This window comes from Rissa tridactyla, chromosome 6 (assembly GCF_028500815.1).
Source record: "Rissa tridactyla isolate bRisTri1 chromosome 6, bRisTri1.patW.cur.20221130, whole genome shotgun sequence".
NCBI lineage: Eukaryota > Metazoa > Chordata > Aves > Charadriiformes > Laridae > Rissa > Rissa tridactyla.
The window spans coordinates 47,629,562-47,651,006 of NC_071471.1; the positions used below are offsets into that span (position 1 = coordinate 47,629,562).

General features: G+C 34.6%; 1 protein-coding gene across 20 annotated transcripts in view; it reads left to right on the forward strand.

Annotated features, from left to right (window-relative positions):
• Window positions 1–21,445, forward strand: part of KCNMA1 (potassium calcium-activated channel subfamily M alpha 1) — a 506,659-nt gene that overhangs the window by 359,570 nt on the left and 125,644 nt on the right. For all 20 annotated transcript variants that reach the window (XM_054204500.1, XM_054204499.1, XM_054204501.1 and 17 more), the window contains 3 exons: window positions 64–219; window positions 13,886–13,995; window positions 19,592–19,660. In XM_054204500.1, the coding sequence (XP_054060475.1) occupies window positions 64–219; window positions 13,886–13,995; window positions 19,592–19,660 (335 nt within the window). The remainder of the gene's footprint in view (window positions 1–63; window positions 220–13,885; window positions 13,996–19,591; window positions 19,661–21,445) is intronic.

Consider the following 21,445-nt stretch of genomic DNA (forward strand, 5'->3'; position numbering starts at 1 on the left):
TTTGAGGAAGTACTTCTGGTTCTTCACCAGTGGGGTTTTTTTTTTTGCTTGTTTGTTTTCCAGGCTCATCTGCTAAATATCCCAAGCTGGAACTGGAAAGAAGGGGATGATGCAATCTGTCTTGCTGAGCTCAAGCTGGGTTTCATAGCCCAGAGCTGCCTGGCACCGGGCCTTTCAACAATGTTAGCCAACCTCTTTTCTATGAGGTCATTCATAAAGGTAATGTCTTGTCTCATTAGAATGTATTAGTCCACAATTCAGTTTGTCAGAGAGCTAAGTAGAGAACATGGCTCAAATACGAAACAGATAGGAACACATTAACAGATTCTGTAAGACCAAAAAAAAAAAAAAAATAGCACATACTTACATACAAAAGTTCTCTGCTGCAAATTTGGCGATGAGCCAGGTTCTGTCAAGTTATGTTTTTATTTTTATTCAGCAAGTGTTTGGCCTTTAAATCATTGCTCAAAGCACCATCCATTTCTAGAGAGATAGTTCTGGTGTTTTGTGTTTTGCTTTCTTTTAGACAAAACACATGTTTATCTATGTGAAAAGCCCCTGCTGCTAAAACAAAAATATGATTTACACATCCCATATAGCAACAAAATACCCAGAAGAAAGGACTGATCATTTTGGTCTTTTACTTCAAATGTCTAGTGGACCTCTGACTGTGAGAGTAAATAAGGAGCATGTGTTGGAACTGAAGCCTGATCTTCCTACAACATCATTTGTGTATATGTTTCTCCTCAGGCAAAATGCTCTTTTGGGCTTACGTGGTAAAATTTTAATCCAGTTATTCCTGGACTTCTATGGCAGCAGTACTAAGTCACTGGACAAAGGCCTTGATTGCAGCAATCAGTGTTTCCTTCCTCGTGCCTTTCTGGGACGCTGATTCCAAACATAAAGGATGGTCAGTTTCCAATCCCATGAGTGTTATTAATGGTATGGGAAACACTGGAGTATAAGGCGGGCCATGGTCCACTGCAAGTCCATTGTGCAAGTAGGCAAAAAAGAAAAAAAAAGCCTAATGTCTTCAGATGAGAAAGACAGGACTGTTCTCATGGAGGTGCACATAGCAGTGCAGGGCAGTGAGTCATTATTTAGCTCTTATGAAGTCCTGAAATCCTTATTAAGGTATCCTTTGGAGACCTCCAAAAACTGGAGACAGCAGACTATTGTGTGTCAAAAATATTTCAGACTATTATATATAGTCAAAAAAATGCCAGTTTTCAATATGGAAACAAGACTGGGCTCTGCGCTTCACGGTCTGCAGTTACGATGTTTCCATCTTTATTCATGTTCTGAAAAAAAAAAGGCAGTTTTACTTCGGTGAAGCCAAACTTGGGAACTGTCTATGACTCATCAGCATATGGTCACTTTGGTATTAATCCTTTCTACTTACATCCCAAAAGAAAACTATATCTCTTATGAACAACTTCTTGCTGGTCATTTTGGTCTGCCTCACTCTTGTCTGGTGTGGTATAACCCAAGACTCTTAGGAGTCTGAAACATTTGTAACAGTCACCCAAATGTATCCAAATTACTGAGGTAACTCATTTTGTGAACTGGCTCTTGAAATCAAAAGTAGGCCTGAAACTTTTACTCAACTTCTGTCTTTCCAAATTCAGAAGGGATTGATTTTCTCTCAAGGAGATCCAAATATACAGGTATCCTGAGAAGCCCCAGTCGTAACGCAATTTATTTTAATACTGAATTTAAACTTGCAGTGAGAAACCTCTCAGTTCAGAAGTGGTAATTTATACAACTATATGAATATGGGGGAACTGCACTAGAGACAGACACATTTATGACCTGGATTTGTAGTTAAAATGTTTAGGCAAGTCACAAACTGCAAATGTAAAGGTATCATTTCTCCAGAAAATATATCTAACCGCTTATGCCGTTATTTTACCCACCTTCAATCCTGTATTTTCTTATTTTATAAGATATCCTTATAATAATTTCGGTACTGTGACAGATTGTACCATCTCACTGATGAACAGTTTTAAGCTGAAGTCTCAGCTTTGCACGGCACTTCTCAGATTACATCTGAGTATTTCTCTATACACAAAATGAGCATAAAAATAGCAATGATTTTGATTTGGAGGAGGCTATCAATGTCAGTTTTGCTCTTGTATCTGTGATTATGTACTGTTATAAATAGAATAGGATGCAGACATGCCTTAACTTGTATTACTTCAGATGTCATCTTCGGATGGCACTGAGAGGAAAAATGACATCAAATAGTGCGTTGGGAGAATGTAAGACTCTTAGTACTAGTTAAAAAGATGCCTGCTACTTAACTAAGAATTAACTGTCTAGACAAGTAAAATGAATATGGTAATTTCCAAAGATCTCTGAGTATGTAGAAATATAAAGCAAAATAAATGTACAAAAACTGTGACATATTTCTTCATGGGAATCCAACTCAATTGCCAACAGCAAAAGGTTTTTTGAGTTTATTTAGCTGAAAGGATGTTCTTTCTCCAAGCTGTCTCACTCCTAAAACTGTGTTTGAAAGAGAAAACTATTATTTAAATGGTAGCTGTGAATCAACAGTGTATTGTAGGAGAGCAGCTACATTGATTAGAATTGTTAGAGGACTCTATTGAAAAGAAAGACATCCATTCCCTAAAAAAACTTCCACCCCTTTTCATTTGGAGCACTGTATCTAAGTACTGTGAGACCTTCATAAACTCCTTGGGCAAATGTTATTAGTGGAGTCTCCCACAAGTTAGGAGATTGCCAAGAAAATGTACTGTAGCTTATGTATTTTTAAAAGAAAGCTTGAAATGTGTGTTTGTTCCTCCTCCTTCATGACGTGATTAGAAAGTGATTTAATGTGCCATAAATGTTTGGTCAGTCAAACACAAATGAACACAATTGATGGTGACATTGCACACATTTAACTCATTATGTGTTACTTTACAGCAAATGATTTGTGTAAACAGTCTACCCAGTATTAGAGGTAAAACAAACTAAGAAACCTCAAAATATTATATTTGTTCCTAATATTTTCCTTTTGGTTTTAGCAATGCAATCTCATATGGAATCTTTTATGTTCTCTTTGGCACCAAACTGAAAAAAAGAAAATCAGCTCAAAAAGATTAAGGTTCTGTAAACACTTAAAGGAAGAAAGATAGATTGCCCAAGAAATGATATGTTAAGCAAAAAAAAAAACCAAAAAACAAACCCCAACTTTACACCTGTAAACTGTATTTCATTCTTTTTTCCATTCTTTTCCATTCCATTCTTTTTATAGCACACAATGTTATCGTTGTTGTATTAATAAAGGAATTGGCACTCTTTATTACTTGCATAGTCTCAGAAAAAGATGGAAATACTCTAATGTACTGCAATTTCTGTATTGTTTGGATTAGCAAATGTATACCAGAAGTCTACCCATGTGAAAAACATTGCAAAGAGTAAGTGCATAGAATAAAAGGCAGAGGTGGTCAAATTTTGTCCCTTTAGACAATCATGCAAACCAATATGAGTTAGTATTGTTGTGTAAAATAATAAAATGTGGAATGTAGTTCTTGAGTGTAACACAACTCCACAAACAAATTAGTTTTTTCGTTGCTCTGTTGGTAAGACAGTACACCTCATTCCAGATCTGAAAAAATGATCTAGAGCAGTCTCAATTCTCTTCTAAGCTATTTTGAGAGCAGGAATGTTCTCTGGGCTCTTTTGGCAGCTGTTGCTCACACCCACATGTATGCGATGCCCACTTCTCCCACTACATTCCTTTCTAGTCCAGGCTGAGAGAGAGACGTAATAAAACCACCCAGATTTACATCAGTCAGGTGCTTACCTACACTGATGAAACACATCAACTGGTTTGCTATTATTTTTGGACACCTAGGCAGCCTTGGATTTTTTTAAAGTGTGAGACTAGGGTATACAGAGTGAATTTCTTCAAATGAAGGATAACTTTAAAAGGGAGATGGTGAGAGAATGCAACTTCTCAACTTACTGTGAAGTTCATCAGGAGGCCACATAATGAACTGATTACCTGATCTTCCCTCACAGGTGTTAGAACAAATATTATTGTAGCCTGTTCCAAAAGACATTTATTCTCTAAAGGTCTGCCTGAATAAAATATTTTAATCATTGATCTAGAAATTAAAAACTGTTGTGGTTGAAACCATTTCTATTTACAAATACTATCAGTCCTTGTGATAAGAGTGATGTATTTGTCTTAAACTGAAGTCTACCATGGAGTGCATTTTTCAGTCAATGATATGAATACATCAACACCAATCTATCTTTGCATTATGATTGGATAGAAATACTGCCCTGTTTTGTAAATTTGAAAGTATTAAAAGTAGAGCCTGTATGCCTTCAAGTTCAAGGCCAGCATCTAAAGAAGAATTAGGTATCATAATATTTCAAGAATACTCTCTCTGCTTTGACCTACTACAAGAATTTACATTAGTATGAATGATGAAAAAGTGCATATATTTCTCATTTGAAATTAGAGATAATCGTAATTAGCATATTTGGCATTTTATAAAACATACTCTTTTCATGCCAGTTTTAAAAAACATTCTTGCATATAGAAAGAACTGTGGGAATAGTTGGCTGAGGTTGTAAAATTTTTATACCACTGAGGATACTTGTTAGCTTTGATTTAAGCAGACAATGGAATTGAGTAAAGAGGTACTTGATAATTTATAACACTTAAAGAAATTCAATTATAAGACTGTAAATAAAAGAAGCTTCATTTTCTGCTAGGAATGTGTGAACTGATTTCAGCCAAGTACTTAACTGTCAGATTTTGATATCCTTATCTAATGGCATAATAAAACCAGACATTTACATAAGCAATGTGAGTGGATTGAAAGGGCATTACAGGTGAACGTGAGGAAATGTCTAAAATACACTGCTTTCAATGTACAGCTTCTTTTAAACTGCGAATCAAGAATATTCTGTGTGTACTTTTTTTATTCTCATCTATGTTGCTAGACAAACCCCACAATGCTGTGGAGAGGAGAACTGTAAAATTAAACATCAGGAAGTCCTGAAAGTGTTCTGAGCCTAGGGGGAGAAGGGGTCCCTGTGTTAAATGGATGTAGATGAAAACAGCTTGGCAAGGGCTCAAGAAACTTGCCCCAGTGAAGATGCTATTTTCTAGGCATTTTTTATAAAACATTTCTTTACATGGCCTTCTGGGCATCTTTGAAGAGAAAGTCTTATATGTATTTCAGAAAGGAAATAGTAACAACTTAAGTGTTGCTTACACAACACTTTATTTAATTTTTTGATATAAACCTTATAATTTTGGGAATTCACAATTTCTGAATTGCATGCCCTTAGCCAAAGTACTGCATACTGAGACATGTATGACAAACAAAAAAGTTAGGCCATTAGAATAAGGCAATATCACTTTTGTAACAGAACTAAAATATTCAAGTGCTATCCTAGAGAGATAATGAATAGAATTAACTCATTAATTTACTGTACTTTGTGGGGTTTTTTTATTATTATTCATTTAGATAGGGTTGTTTATAAAAGTAAATATATGTCTTAAAATATCAAATGGATGATCTTCTTCCAAACATCTGAAATTATTCTCAAAGACTTTGTACTGTTGTGCTCTTTCCTTGGTGGTGATGAGCTGAGCCTATTCAGTGCTAGGGAGCAGACTTTACAGCTGCTTTCATTGTGCTATAAAGTAATTTTCATTTTGTCACTTCCTTAATATTTATAGAGACACCCCACCATCCTCTCCCTGTTTTTCCTTGCAAAATGCAATAAAAGATCCTAGGTCACACAACAATTCTGACATTAGTTCTCTGTCTTGATAGTGAGACTTAGGTCTTGACAGAGGAGATTATATAGCGTTATCAGGGTCAGATATACTCAATCTCTTTCATGTAACTATTTACATCATTGCATGGAGAAGCAAATGCTGTGAACAAGATAGATCAGCTGGGGCTACAGAGCTCCTGATAATTACACTGCCGGGGGTAGGACTGGGTGTATTAAGGGTTTAGGTTTTTTCCTGACAATACTAATGGTTGTGCTTGCAAGATGTACATCATTTTTTCATCTCTCTGTCACCATGTCTCACTAGGAAATGATTGTATTATGTAAATATATTTGCTGATAACAACATTGTATCTATATACAGATAGAGGAGAGCAGAGGAGCACTGTGACTTAAAAAATTAGATGAAAATTAGATTTCTTCTCTTAGGATACACTATGTCATTTTCCAGCTATTCTTCATATAGGGTATTGAAACAATGGGTAATTTGTTTTATGACTATCCAGAAGACAGAACTGCAGTGTAACGTAGTCAGGGGAAGATAATCACGTGCTTACAGTACTATAGAGGAACTTGGGAGGTATAGATTCAAGTTACTGGGGTGGTATGGCACATTCTGTGTGAGGTCCAACAGTTACTCAAACTCTCTGTACCTTTCTTCCTAGCTGTGATGGGAATAAATTAAATGTTTGTTGCTATTTGTTAATATTCCCTCTTGAGTTTGTGAGAAGAAAACCTTCTTCTTACTGTTTGTACCAACACAGCATCCTGTGGTAACATTTTGCTATGATTTAACATCAAAGTCAAAAGAAAATGTTATATGTATTTATTCTAAATAATTTATGGTGTGGTCACCTTGTAGCTGCATCAACCACTAATTGTACTGTCTTTTTAGAATGTTACATTTACTCATGTTGCTGTAGTAATCAGCTTAAAGTATCTTAGTTATTTAACTTCAGCGATAAAAGTAACAGAATGACCTGCAAAGCCCCCTCCTTAGGATCATGCACGGGAAGGTCTTTCGTAAAGACAGATGCTCATTTTCTGTAAGGAAAGGCATGTAGAAGTACCTTTTGTCGTTGCTTGGTGATATGCTTGAGTTGTGTAATATTTGATGAGTAAAGGAGGAGGTCCAAATTAAAAAAAAAGAAAAAAAAAAAGGGAGGAATAGAATTGTCCTTGATCAATTCCTGTGTCTTCATTCAACAGTTATGTAAGATCTGTAGAGGCCTATGTATGAGACTAAATGAAAACAGAAATAACATGCAAGAAATGGGAAGAGGTAAAAGGGAAAAGAATAAATGATAGCAGGACCCAGTAATATCAAGGGGTTTTGTTGGTTATTTTTCTTGCACTGCAGTAGTTCACTGCTATTGCGTTTGTGTACTTCATGCCTTTTGGTGTTCTCGTGTTGTTCTTCATTGCAGCTTTTGTACATTTTATTCTATTCTAAATATTGGGTGGCATTAACTTCTGCTTTAATTACTCTACTAGCAAAGACATATCCCCTCATTCCAAAGCGGTATTTGACTGCTTAATTATTCACAATTTTTGTTACCGAGACAGTAGTTTCCAATAAATAATAAAGGTTTTATCTGGGGATGGTATGCCCCATCCCTGGAAGCGTTCAAGGTCAGGTTGGATGGAGCTTTGAACAACCTGATCCAGTGAAAGATGTCCCTGCCCATTGCAGGGAGGTTGGACTAGATGACCTTCAAAGGTCCCTTCCAACCCAAACCATTCTGTGATTCTGTGATCTAACTTCTCAAACTGGCAGTTATCCACAAAGGTAACAATGAACAGGATATAAAACCTGCTGTCACTCTGTGATATCAGGATGAAACTAGCACATTTGGCTTCCTGGAATCCACAATACTTAATTTATGCTTTATTAAATTTCTTAGATTTCTCCTGGAATGTGTTTGTTTGGCCAAAAACCAAAGCTTTACCATGGAAAACTTTTCACTGAAATGAAAATTATTCTCTTTGTCTCAACTGTTATTAGACTGTACTGTACAAAGGTAGAAAATACAAGTATCCAGATTCTGCTGTCAGGAGCTGAATTAGTATACACCAGTAATTATTTGCTCTAACAAAATTATCTTTATAACTGTAAAATTGAAACTATTGTAGGTTTTTCTTTGTTTTTCAAGTTAAAATCATGATTGTTTTTGTCTTTGTAAGCACAGCAATATTTTCAGGTAGGCTAAAATCAAGGTATAAATTTCACTAACCAGATAAATAACTTTCATAGTTTTACTGAATTACATTTGTGGTAACCTTGATTAGCAGCGTCTTGAACCAGAGTCACCCCAAATTCAGCTCTTTTTGCTTCTAAAAAGTTTACATAACTTTTAACAATTCCCTATTGTTTTCAGGCAACTGACATGTGAAACATCCATTTTGTTAAGTGCATATGGGACAGATTTTTTTCATCTCTACATTAACAGTTAAGTTTTGGCAACTTTTAATGTATAGATAAGTGTGGTTAAGTAGTAGATAAGCATCAGTAAGTCCAGAGATGGACTGGATGACGATCGCTCGAGTTTTGGTTAAGTATTTAAAAGGAAAATAAACACATATTATGAAGAATTAGATTTGTTTAGAGATTCAGTTTTTGAGTTTAACTGCAGTAGCAGGCTTTAAAATATCGTCACAAAGGCTTAAATTAGTCAAGAACATAATGAGTCCTAAAGTATTTTTTCTCGCTTTAAGGATTTTGAAATTAGTATCTTACAGACATGGATTATGGGAGAAACTGACTATGTTTATTAGTGGAACCTTACTCTATTAAAATTCAGGGTAACTGCAAGACTTAAGGAATTAGGAAAGAAGTATTGAACACTGGAGGTTCTTAATACTGGAGATTTTTTAATTTCTAGCAGACCAGCAGGTGACCATTTCTCCTAACAGAATATGTCTTAAACATTCCAATGACTTCATGAAGGTTAATTTAACACTAACCAGTATCTGAAGCTTCATCACTGCTTTGTAAATGAGTTTGGTTTTTTATAGTCTTTTCTTGCTCCTTGACTAAGGGTGGGGACTTAACTATAGGTCTGATCTGCAGTTCCTTTCTCCAAATCAAAACCATCTGCCTAAAGAAAAGAAAGCAATAGGACAAAATAGAAAGGAGAAACACATAATGTATTTGTATATTTTTGTCCAACCCCAGATGGTGTCAATCTAAGAAAAAGCCACAAAATAGACCATAAGATGCAAACATGTCCTTGCTATCATTACTCCTATTTTTTACCAAGCCTGCACTTTATCTGTTTTCTGTATATACAGAGTTGCTGATCAGCAACATTTGCAAACTTCACATAAATTAAAGGGTTATAAAAAAATGCGATGTGACTTCTCTGTGTGTGGTGGAGAATAACACAGTGCAAATCCCTTTTAGCATCCCATGTGATGTCTGAATGCTGAAACAATTTCTACAGAAGAAATTTCTCTTGATTGCTGGCAGCCCACGTATCAGGGAGTATATAATTTGGAACATCTCCATGTTGTGATTTATTCTTGCAGTTGTTTACTTCTCCAGAACTAAAGTAGCCGGTTACCTGGAAACCTGTCAACAGGAGAAGAAAATTAAAAATAAATAAATTCATTGTAATTTATATTTCACTGGTTTCTTAAAAAGTTTCCAATCCTTCTGTTCTTTAAAACATTCTTTTGAATGAGTGCCTTTTGACTAGTTTAACATGGGTGCACTAGTGCTCAGCCTGTAGGATAAAAATACAAACTTCTTATATAAAATACTATACAAGTCCTATCAAAGTAGCTGTGGAATTCAGATTTTTTTTTAATATTGGAAAATTATTTATCCAAGAGAGATTAGTGTCACACCAAATTCCAATGAAAGGTATATTATACTATAAAATAATATATAATACAATGTAAAAGCAATAGTAAGATTTAAGAATTTAATATAACAATATAATAAATTTTTTTATGTGATGATATAATATTATAACATGATAACGATATAATCTGAGAAATATTTTGATTTATTTTTTCTAAGTAAAATCATTATGTCAAAACACACTTGTTCCTGCTTTGTGCTGTTCAGACAGTGATCCTAAGCACGTCAGAATCGATAGAGAAGGTTTGAGTGGTTTCAACGAGCTGTGGATCAGGCTATTACACGGAAGAGGTCCTTTCAAGTTGTAAAAGAGTTTGAAAAGCTCAGCATTCTTATAGCATTTCAATACAAGCCATGTGTGGATGTGGTATGAAAATGCTTATTTAAGTTAGACAGTGAGCAGAGCTGTAGCTCCTGCATATGCTGCCAGGACATTGCACTAATAACATGTGCTTCTGCAACCATAGATGTTCAGCTGTAATTCCCTTTCTGAAGCCTTTAAATGTGGCTGTTGTTTTATTTCATGGTAATAAATAATATAATCCTGGTTTTGCTCACTGAACTTAGTATGTATGACACAGTACTGCATCCCTCACTTTTTTGGTACTGCTATCCATAAAATGCTAGTTTGACATGGAATTGGTTTTACTGTATCTTAACGTGATTTAGACATTTTTTCACAGATTATCCTGACTAGTGGGAAGGCAAGAGGTCTGTATGATTTTAGCATAGAATAAGTGACTGGGTTGAAGCAGGCAAAGAAGATAACCAAATTATGAGCCTAAAAGAGGAGATGGAAACACCGCTGAGGGGGAAGTAAGATAAAGAACTCTATCAGTGAAAGCACTGTCGGTTGGTGGCTATATATCCTCTAGTACGCACCAGTTAAGGAGTCTGAGATTTCCATTTGGATAAAGGTGTTAAGGTGGAAATAGAAAACAAGATATCCGGGACATTAGCCTAGAGAAACAGTTCTATTGGTATTGTGGGTGATATGGTAGAGAAACAAAGAGGCAGAGTCAAGGGCAGAGATTTATGGAACTGCAAAGAGGGGAAGCAGGGATGAAGACAGGTCTCCAAAAGAGGGGCGGGGAAGAGTAGGAAGAGGAACATCACGGCATGTCTATAGAATTCTTATTTTATGGGATTTTGTGAGCTTCATGATTTGGAACTGGAGTGAGAATATGGAATCCAGAAATAGAACTTAAAACTTCTAGAAAATATTAAATGTTTAATAGAAATGTATAAGAAGAAATAAGAGAAATGTGTTCTAGACTCTTGGGGAATGAATAGGACTCCGTGACCATTATAGCTTTTGTTTTTAACATGTAGTTTATTTTTACAGCTTGTGCTCATATAATTTTATTTCCTAAAGCATATAGGATTTTAAAAGTTCATAAAGATTTAATTTAAAATTTAAAAATATCAATTGTTTAGCTTAAAAGTTATGTTAAACGCTTAATGTTTTCATCTGACTATACCTTTTAGAGTAGAATAATAAAAAGTACAACTAATGAAACAGCAATATAAGCAAGCCACTTAAAAGAAAAACGGAATTAATATCCAGAAAATGTCTTGAATGATATCTATTTAGGAATGAGTTCATTGTTAAATTTAAGAGGCAGAAAGCCAGTTGCTGAATACATTATAAATGCATAGAGTATGTTGTTGGTCACAGACCTGAACTTGTCCGGTGATTAGAGCATGTGCTTTAATTTTTCCCATCTTAAATTTTTGTCCTTTTTTAAATTTACATGGTGAGATTTCCTTTAATCCCTGTATGTTATGCAAGAACATCTTGCTTTAATGCTGTTTTAAAACAGCTGTAGTTTGACACAGCAGACAAAGATAAATTCTTGCTTAAGGATGCTTTTCTCAATTTGATTTATTGATGAATAGCTGAAAAATTAATTTGGACACCTTTACCCAAGTCACGTACATCTCATGTATTAATTTCTTTTCTCAAATACTGACGGAGATGTACATTTATATTGCTGTTTGAAGTATATGTTTACAACAAACCCTGCACTCCTCCTAACATACCATAATGCTTTTACTATAAAGAATATATAGGCCTATGTTTTGCTGCTCTAAGTATTTTCATACCATTAAAATAGCTGACTGGATATGATCCAAGGCATTTAACATAGTGGACAGTAATGTAGCTGCACAAAATTTTAAAGCGGTAATAAGTTATCTTATTGGACTGAATTCTTTGATAAGAATTTCTGAAATGCTGAGGGTTCTCTATGTAATGGATAAAAAAAAAGATACAGCTCATACTCAGCTGGTTGCCATTACACTGGCTGTGGGACAAGCAAGATCAGCAGTGTAGCTTAAAGCACTTGAGCCTTACCTCCAGTGAGTTTTGAGGATTGGTGTTCCTGAAGCATTCTTTTTGCCACTTCATTGGGCCTGGTTACAGCTCTGTTTCCTGAAAGATTAGTATCGTCATCTCTTTATGCAATGTAGACTGATCTTCGTGAAAAGCTGGGGATGACAGAAAAAGACAAATTGTGAAATGTTCAAGAGATATAGAGTTATCCAAGTCCTTCTCAAATCAGTTGGTATTTGGTACTTCATCCTTTCAGGTAGCTTTGCAAATGTCTACCAATAGTTTTTTTAAAAAAATACTTTCTTATTATGTCAATTTTTCGTCCTTTGCGTCTAAACTCAATACTGTCTCGCTTTCTGCTCTGTAAGATGAAGACCATAGTGGGGTTACCTAAACAGTGGAATTAAGAGCTTCTTTATTTTTTTGCAAAGAATAAAATATAGCTTTTTAGACATGAACGAAATTACAAGATAATGATTTCCATGATCTGTAAAGTCATGTGCCTTATTTAAGAAAATTAAAATCTCTAATCTCTCAATCTCTGTCTTTTTACTTGTATCCTATTTACTAGCTAGTCAGATAGACTCTGGTTAATGAAAACGTGGTAATGTAAAATGTAAAAAAAGAAATATATCACATTATTTTTTCTAGTCTGATTTAATTTATGTTTCTTTCTAATTTTGTATGTACTGTATTATCATACATACATTTTTGGTGCTGTGTATAATTCTTGCATATATGAATTTCTGTATTCACACAATTTATATAGCACAATTAGTGAATAAAGCCAAAGAGATAATTACATGCAGGAATATCCAATTGTGGTTGACATTTTTGCTGTATTTTAATGTAATGTAAGAAATAGGGAAACAACTGTTTGATGTGAAGCCATAGGTATTTCAGGCTGCGTGTTTGTGGTGGTTTCCCTAGTTTACATAGGAAGGTCTCATGGGGAACAACAGACAAATCTCAAACTTTGGATGAGGGCACAAACTACAGTATAGAGAACTGGGATTTCATCAGTGTACAGCTTCTGCATATGCCATATTTCCAGTAATATCAGCTAGCTTTGTACTTGCTCTCTTGAATTACAGTGCTATTCCTGTTGAAAGATACTAAGTGTCTCAATCCAGTTACCTTAATATGGGTGTTTGACACTAGTTGAAAGACCTTATAGAGTGTCTGAGACATAAGATTTATAGACATGACATGGCATGCGTAGACCCCAGGGCAGCAGCTGGAAGCTAGGTGGCATTGCATGAAATGTCCCTAGAAACTTCTGGTCAGGCAAATATATTGAGCTTTTGATGGTAGTCCTGTAGCACCTCTGACTTGTTTTCCTTTATGCCTTCAACAGTAAAAGATCTCTGAATTTAACAGTAAAGGTTTTCTTTAGTTGTTGTCCTAAAGCAATGACGACCATTGAGGAAATTGTTTCAATATATGTTTCTCATATTTCCATGTCAGTCATAGATTCAGAGAAGAAAAAAAAATAATTGTAGTTTTAAATGATGAGTTTTGAGTGCTGATCAACATCTAAACGAGGTGAAAATAATTGAAATGTTAGAGAGACTGAAATAACAATACAATGCAACAATTTCACTAGAGAATTTTCAGAAAGAGAAATTGAGAAACTTTTTTCCTCAAGCTCTACAACCTTATTTCACCTAGTGCTGAAAGTGTTTGCCAAGAATTGAGTGTATTATTTTTACATAGAATATTCGATTTACTGGCTATGTGGACTCCTTTTTTTTTTTTTTTTTGGCGTTTCAGGAAATCCTGTAAAAACAAGCAATAATAAGTCTACTGACTTATTTGTTAAAATCTGATTCATGTTTAAGCAGTTGTTTGTAAATTTTAAAGAAAGCTTTTGGTTTTACTCAGAACTCTGCATCTGTGTTTCTTTGTTTTAGATTGAGGAGGATACGTGGCAGAAGTACTACCTGGAAGGAGTTGCAAATGAAATGTATACAGAGTATCTGTCTAGTGCCTTTGTGGGTTTGTCCTTCCCTGCAGTTTGTGAGTAAGTACAAATACATATTAATATACATAAGTTATTTGCCATCTCTCAAGTGAAATCTAAGGTTTCTGCAGGAGACCTTTTCCCTCTGCTACAGTCCTAATGTTGCTACATCAGATGGAATCCAATAAAATAAACATTAAAGCAATCACTGTATAGAATATTCCAAACATTGTAATGTCTTTTTTCAGAAAAGATTTGGAATTAAGTGATTGTAAATGAAAGCATAAATGTTTTCAGTGATGAACAAATTAATCAGCAATCCACTTAAATAGAGTTATTTATTTGTAAGCGCTGTCCTGTTGTTTCTTCTAATGATTCGCATTCTTTGAATAGTGGTTGTCAGCGTCACCCTCTTGGCTTATGTCCCATTCCAAGGAAACTATTAATTAATTGAAACAGATGTAGTGGAGTCATATAAGCAGTGTGCCATCCAAAGCTCTGTGGAACTGTGGTTGCAAACCACTTTTAACAAGTGAAATATGTCGGAAAAAAAATATGTCTCTTGTGTAATGAGAAAGGAGTATTTGAAGCATACAGTACATAACCATAGTATAAGCCATGCTACAACTTTATTTCTACAGTCTGAAAATCTTTATAATTTTCCAAGAATGATTCTGTGAATGAGAGATTTGTATGCACAAGGTTTCTGTGATAAATACTGTGGCCATAAACATAGTCAGGGTAGTACAGCATAGTCATATTTCCTCTTCTGTTGGCATTGTTCTTTATTATAGCTGTACCAGAAGGTCACAACAAAGATTGCCTACAGCTTTTCCTAGGCACTGTTCATATGCTGAAAAAGAAGTCTACCCTACTCTGAAGAATTTGATGTCTAACTAGATAATATAGAAAAACTTCTGCAGGCTCCATTCTTAGAGGAGGACACCCCCCACTAGACCAGGTTGCTCAAAGCCCCATCCAGCCTGGCCTTGGACATCTCCAGGGATGGGACATCGCCAGCTTCTCTGGGTAACCTGTTCTAGTGCCTCACCAGCCTCAGAGTAAAGAATTTCTTCCTAATATCTAATCTAAATCTACCCTCTTTCAGTTTAAAACCATTTCCCCTTGTCCTATCACTCCACTTCCTGATAAAGAGTCCCTCCCCATCCTTCCTGTTGGCCTCCTTTGAGTACTGGAAGGCTGCAATAAGGTCTTCCCGGAGCCTTCTCTTCTCTAGGCTGAACAACCCCAGCTCTCTCAGCCTGTCCTTATAGGAGAGGTACTCCAGCCCTCTGGTCATCTTCGTGGCTAGAGAAGGGTTTTCTGTTTGGTCTTGGAAGATCCCATAAGATCTTGATCTCCTAAAGAAAAGTGCATCATATTGTGATTTAACAAAGCAAAAGAAAAGAGTTTGAAACTCTTATATTGTATTTAGATACATCAGGGAAATGTTTACCAAAGTACTAAAGTACATTAAAATATTGCCATGCAGGTGCATTAGGCATTGTTTGTATGTAATACAGTTTCATACATTTCAAATCTCTCTCTGATACATGTATTGGTTCCTGACTGTGACTAAAGAAATTAAAAAGTGCATTCCTCGATGCTTTGGCAGTAAGCATGAACAATGTTTTTCGTACTTTGAACGTGGCTATGAGTATTACTTTGTTGCCAGAGATTCATAACTTGCAAAATATAAAATTTAATTGTGTTTCATTTTATTGGTCAGATGGGATTAGACTGGAAAGCGTACCTTGAATATGTAGTGTCTTTTGTGTCTCTTCACACCTGAGATTATGGTTAAAATTCTAATCTGACATGGAACTGCCTGGTTAACTAACGCCTGTCTCATGAACTTAAACTCCTCACTGGCATTGTTCACTTTTCATTAAGCTAATGATTCCATTATTTCAGTGGAGTTACTTCTGCTCCACATGTAAGATACACAGCAGTCACAGATCCAGAAACATCTATATAATTACACATACACACGGCACAGCTCTATTTTTTTCATTCTTCTGTATTTCTGAACTGGCCAGTTAGGGTTTCTTATCCTTTAGCAAAATGCTCACAGATTTTGCTGTCTTTCTGAGGTGTAAATAATAAGTCAGCAGTCATGTAAGATAAACAGTACTGTAAGTGGTAATAATTGTAATAGTAGGTAATTACTCTTACTTTTTGAGCAAATTTTGCAGTACTCATAGTCAATTAATTCTTCCTAATTTATATAAAACTACGGGAGTTGCAACTAATACTGGAACACCACCAGTGCCTTCTGTATTTCCGAAGTGATAGATGTCAATCAGTGGCTTTCCATTTCTTAGCATCTCTAATTTCTGATTTCTTCTCCAGCTTCTCTTGTCATGGACTCTTCTGTAGCATACTTAAAAAGGTCCAGCAATTCTAATGCAATAGTAGAAGCGCATGTAATGATCTAGTAAGACACTTGTAAAATATACTTCAAATATCTTACCAAGACCCCCAAAAAATCTTGCCAACAAACATCATTTTACACTTGATCACATAACTGCTTACATCAGTGCTTACTTTTAAATTTTTGAATAGTTCTGTGAAATTCTACTATTGGAATATTAGCTTAAATTTTTTTCCTTGCCTAAGCAATATATGAGTATCCAGCTGTAGGTTGAAAGCAGAAGGTGCCCGTGCTTTTGTCGGTTTCATGTGATTGGAACTTAGCTGAGCCTGAAATTAACAAACTTTACAAGGGATATTTGAGTTATTAAATATATATTATGATAATCTCTCTTCTAACATACAAACCTCATTGACTGCACTGGTTGTAGACACTGCTGCTCCATAAAATTGAAATACCTGATATTCTCATACTTCCAACTTCTAAGGAACGCAGCATACTAGCAAGTACCAAATAAAGCAGCAGTTGCCAATGTGCTTAAAAAATAGTTTAAAAGAAGACAAAAATAATGTATTTATGAAAGAATTCTGATATTGTAAGTAATTTGCTCATTTTAAGATGCTACAGAAGATACTAATTTTTTATGAAAATACTTTTGCTAACTGCAGCTGAGCCAAGGTATGGAAGTAGATTGAAAGGACGTTTTCTCTCCTGAGGAGAGTGCCTATTCATTTGTCAAAAGTAATTCGGCTAAAAATATTATAACTGAACCCGAGAAAAAAAGTATGGTGTACAAGATTTCAATCAAAAATTTCTTTGAAAAGAAAATCTTCCTTCCGGTAGATTTTCTAATTAAAATCCTTTTTTAAATGTTTGGTACAAAGTTAAATAATTAAGAACTAATCAAGGTTATATCTTCATGTTTTGCTGCTCAGAAAGGAGAATGATAATTTCTTCAAATTCTAAATATCCCACTACTTTCACATGCAAATAATACAGCAGGTATCTATGGTTAATTTATGCCAATGATAGTCTTACCAGTAAAGAAGGAAGATTTAATGTCAAAAGCAATTTATTTCTCTCTGGGTAGATAAAAACAGTCAGATTCAAATTCTTAAGAGCCTTTGTTCATGACCATGTGTTCATCAGTAGTTAGCAGATGATGCTGACAGTTGAAAATAAAATAGAAATTAATGCCTCATGTACTGTCATTGACAATTTTTGTGGACGTCTACATAATAATTTTAGATAAAAAGTGTTCTAACTTCTTATTACAAGGTTCTTTTTGTTCTAAGGAAAAAAAGCAGGTGTAAGATCTTTCTCATTTTAGTCATATCAAACTACATTTGCATAATACAGTTAAATGGTGAGACTTATTAATCCTGACATTTAATTGCATGGTCAAGCCCATGTAAACCTATTTATTTTACCACTTAAATGTTTTTAGTAAATCTACAGATAAGAATGAGATACTGATGCCAAGTATTAGGGTAGCATTGTGCTTATCTCTTTTTGTTGCGTTGTTTGGTTTGTTTGTTTTTGTTTTTAGGAAGATACATACATGGATAGTTTATCAAATATTAGGAAACCAAGGAAGAGAAGTTAAGTGTGTTTCCTAAAGGAATATAGATGATCAAAATAAAAAAAAATAGATTTAGAACTCTTTACTTTCATGGCTCATGAAGTTGTATTTCATTGTATCACCTTTTTTAAAACAGATACATAATAGCCTTAATACAACATATAGGGTACTTTAGCGTTAATATGTTTGAAAATGGACTTTTAATTTTATTTTTCTTTTTTGGAAGCTGATAGTCAGGCTTCGTTAACCTGTTAATATTGTGGGAGGTGATGAGCTAATCAAGAATTCGGTAACTATCAGGATTTTGCCTGCCCGTTTCTGACATTGGCTGGAATTCTGTGGGTAGAATAAGAGTTTTAATTGATTTTGACAAAAGTTTAAATGAATCTTGGCCCTATCTGTCTTTCTGTGTTAATTCCCAATACTGAAATATCACCTGCCTCTCGAGACAAGGAGAATACAAAGGTGCTGTTACGATTCTTTTAAAAGGAAAATTTTTGAAGAAAAAAAAATACTTTTGCATTGCAAAATTGAAGCAATGCAAAGTAAATTCTGTTGCATATATCCTTATGTGATATGCAGCACATTGCCTGAGCATTGTCAGAATCTCTACATCCATGGTAATCTGTAAATATTCTCTTATCCCGAATAGCAGAAATTAACTGCTCACAGTGATTTCTGAAACTTATTCTAGAAACGTTATGGTCAGTTCAGCAGCCATTTCCTTGTTTTCTGCTAAGAATGTGACTGATGAAAACTATGCAGAATATTGTTTAGATTTGCGTAAAAAAATGTTCTCAAAATACATGCAAAAATATTAATAACACTGAAGGAAGGAAGTTTGAAGAGAAGCACTGAGCACTGGAAAAGTTAGTATATGATACAGAAGATGGCATTCATCTAATTGAAAAGTGATCCCTAGAATAGTTTGTGACAAATTCATAGAACAGGAAGCAAGTAGCATTGAATTTGCATACGCTTCAATGACAGAATTGGAAAATGGTTTCTAGTTATTAGACAAAAATGGTTGGTTTCCTTGTTTATTCTCAGAGAGCCTATTAGCTTGAAGCAAATGGTGTTACGCTCACAGTTCTGCAAGTCTATGAATATCACCCTTGACTTGTTTTAATAAATAGCCATTTATACAGACTTATACAACTGAAAAAAAAAGTGTATTACAGTATCAGAATGTACTTCCCATCTATTGGTCAGAAATGGCTTCCAGTCATGCTGTTCCTCTGTGTCAGTAGTTGGCAAATACTGGCTTATTAATCATGTACTCTCATTTTAGTTCAGTACATACGTATTTTCTAAGCAATGCACACTACAATCAACATATGGCTGAATTCCAGCAAAGATTTCAAAAATTTCCTTAAGACATCCACAACTATAGCCAAATGCAATTTTATGTTGTGTATCATGACCTTTGTTGTTATTGATTAAGTAGACTTAGTAACATAATGTTGGTGCTTATACTACAGTTCTCAATTTGTCAGTTTATATTTTTAGGAAAATGTGTTCTTTCTCTTCAAAATAGAAAGACCTTAATATATGTTCTGTGTATACCTAACTGAAATAATGGGAAAAGATCTAAGTGTAAGTTCTCTTAGTGTAAGAAAATACATGCCTCGCAGCCATCTCTACTTATGTGATGTTGGTTGTGAAAAAGGACTAACTCTTGGCTTCTTCTCTTCCTGCAGACTGGTGTTTGCGAAACTAAAGCTCTTAATGATAGCCATAGAATACAAGTCGGAAAAACGAGAAAGCAGGTAAGTCCAATGCCTACAAATGTTGAAGTTCTGGAATGCACTGTCAAGAATTCTGCCTGCTTTTTTTTTTTTCAGAATGAACATAGCTATTATAGTTTTGAAACATGTCAGAGGATAATTAACATGCCATCACATTACACCATTTCACATAGCGCTGAAAGGCTTTTATTTCTGCCCTATTCTTCTTTTCTAAAATTAATTTAAGTGAGAACATTTAGTAGAAGCTGGGGAGGCAGTGATACATATGTCCCATCTCCAGAAGTGCAATTCATTTTCACTCAAAAAAACCCCTTACAATGTTTATTGTCTCTCAGTTTAAATTATTTTACTGAAAATGGAGAAGTGGAAAACAGAAGTGATATCAAAACTCATTATGGCTATGTGTATTCTCAAAATAATAATTGCATTTAAATGAGTTTGGAAGAACCTATTTAGATAGGATACAGAATAAATAGAAATATAGGATGAACATAGTATTTATATGGTATCTGTTCTGACAAAATTCGCATATATGAATAACATCATGAAACTGGAAAAGATTAATTTAGCCTTGAAATTACCAACTGTCTGACCCCTGTCCTTTACCAAAAAGAAAAAAATAATCATTATTCTTAGTACAGATTCACAGACAGGAAAAGAAGTGTTTCCTGTGGGGTTTTTTGTACAAAAATTCATAAAAATCCAACTGAACGTTGGAGTCAATCAACTTGTCCATCAGTGCTTTACACAACATTTATTTTTGTATAATAAAAATGTTGTAAAGGTACTCTGCAATATGTGGAGGGGCATATAATAAAAATATGACAATACTGACTGAGCTGAATTTTGTTTTCCTCTCTCAAAAATTATATTATGTACTCCTATAGTAAATCTGGAATGACACAAATTAGTTAATCTTATTTTTGGCCTCTAATTACAAAAACTTCTGAGTTCTCCTAACAGGAGAACCAATTATGTCATTTGAACTCATGGCACAATTTTGGAGGGTTTAAAAGTTTATTTCAATGTTTATTATTTTATGTTGTCATTTTTCTTTATTTTCGTGCCTTATAGTTGGTTTTGCTTGATTCTTTCCTATGTTATAAAGTGATATGTGAAGTGGTGTATGTGCTATTGGATATTATTTTTCTCCACACTATGCTGATTAAGAAATCCTTTTTTCTTTTGAAATATCGGATTTTTTTTAATGTTTCCAGCTCCTATGGGCTCTTGAAGTATTTTTCCATTGAATGATCTCATTCCGCATTAGCTAATATAAAGCATATGATTTATTATTCTTTTGTCTCTGAACAGTTAATCTTTCCCTGGGAAAAAGAAAAAATATGGTAGTAGTAGCAGTAGAACCACTTACCAGATTTTGAATTTCCAATATTAGAAAATATTTGTTTTCTGTTGGTTCTCCTAAGAATTGTTGGCCAACTTTCGGATGTCATTACTTCAGTTGTCATTTACTTACATAAGTGCTAATATTAAAGTCTTTTTCAGTAATAACAGATAATTCATGGCTTCCATATCATTCTTTGCACTAACTTCAGTGGGAGTTGGATTGAGTTCTTAATCACAAGGTGATGCAGAGGATCCCACAAAAAGTAACACAATGTGATACAATCATATATTCCTTCTTACTTAAAGCTATGCAGGTAACAGTTCACAACTAATTTGGTAAAAAAGAGCCTGAAAATTGCAGGAAACAATACTAACAAAGGGATGCTAACAGCTGGATTTTGTGAATATGTATGTAACAAGAGGAGGACACGTAAGCTAGATATTCACGTTTTCTTATAA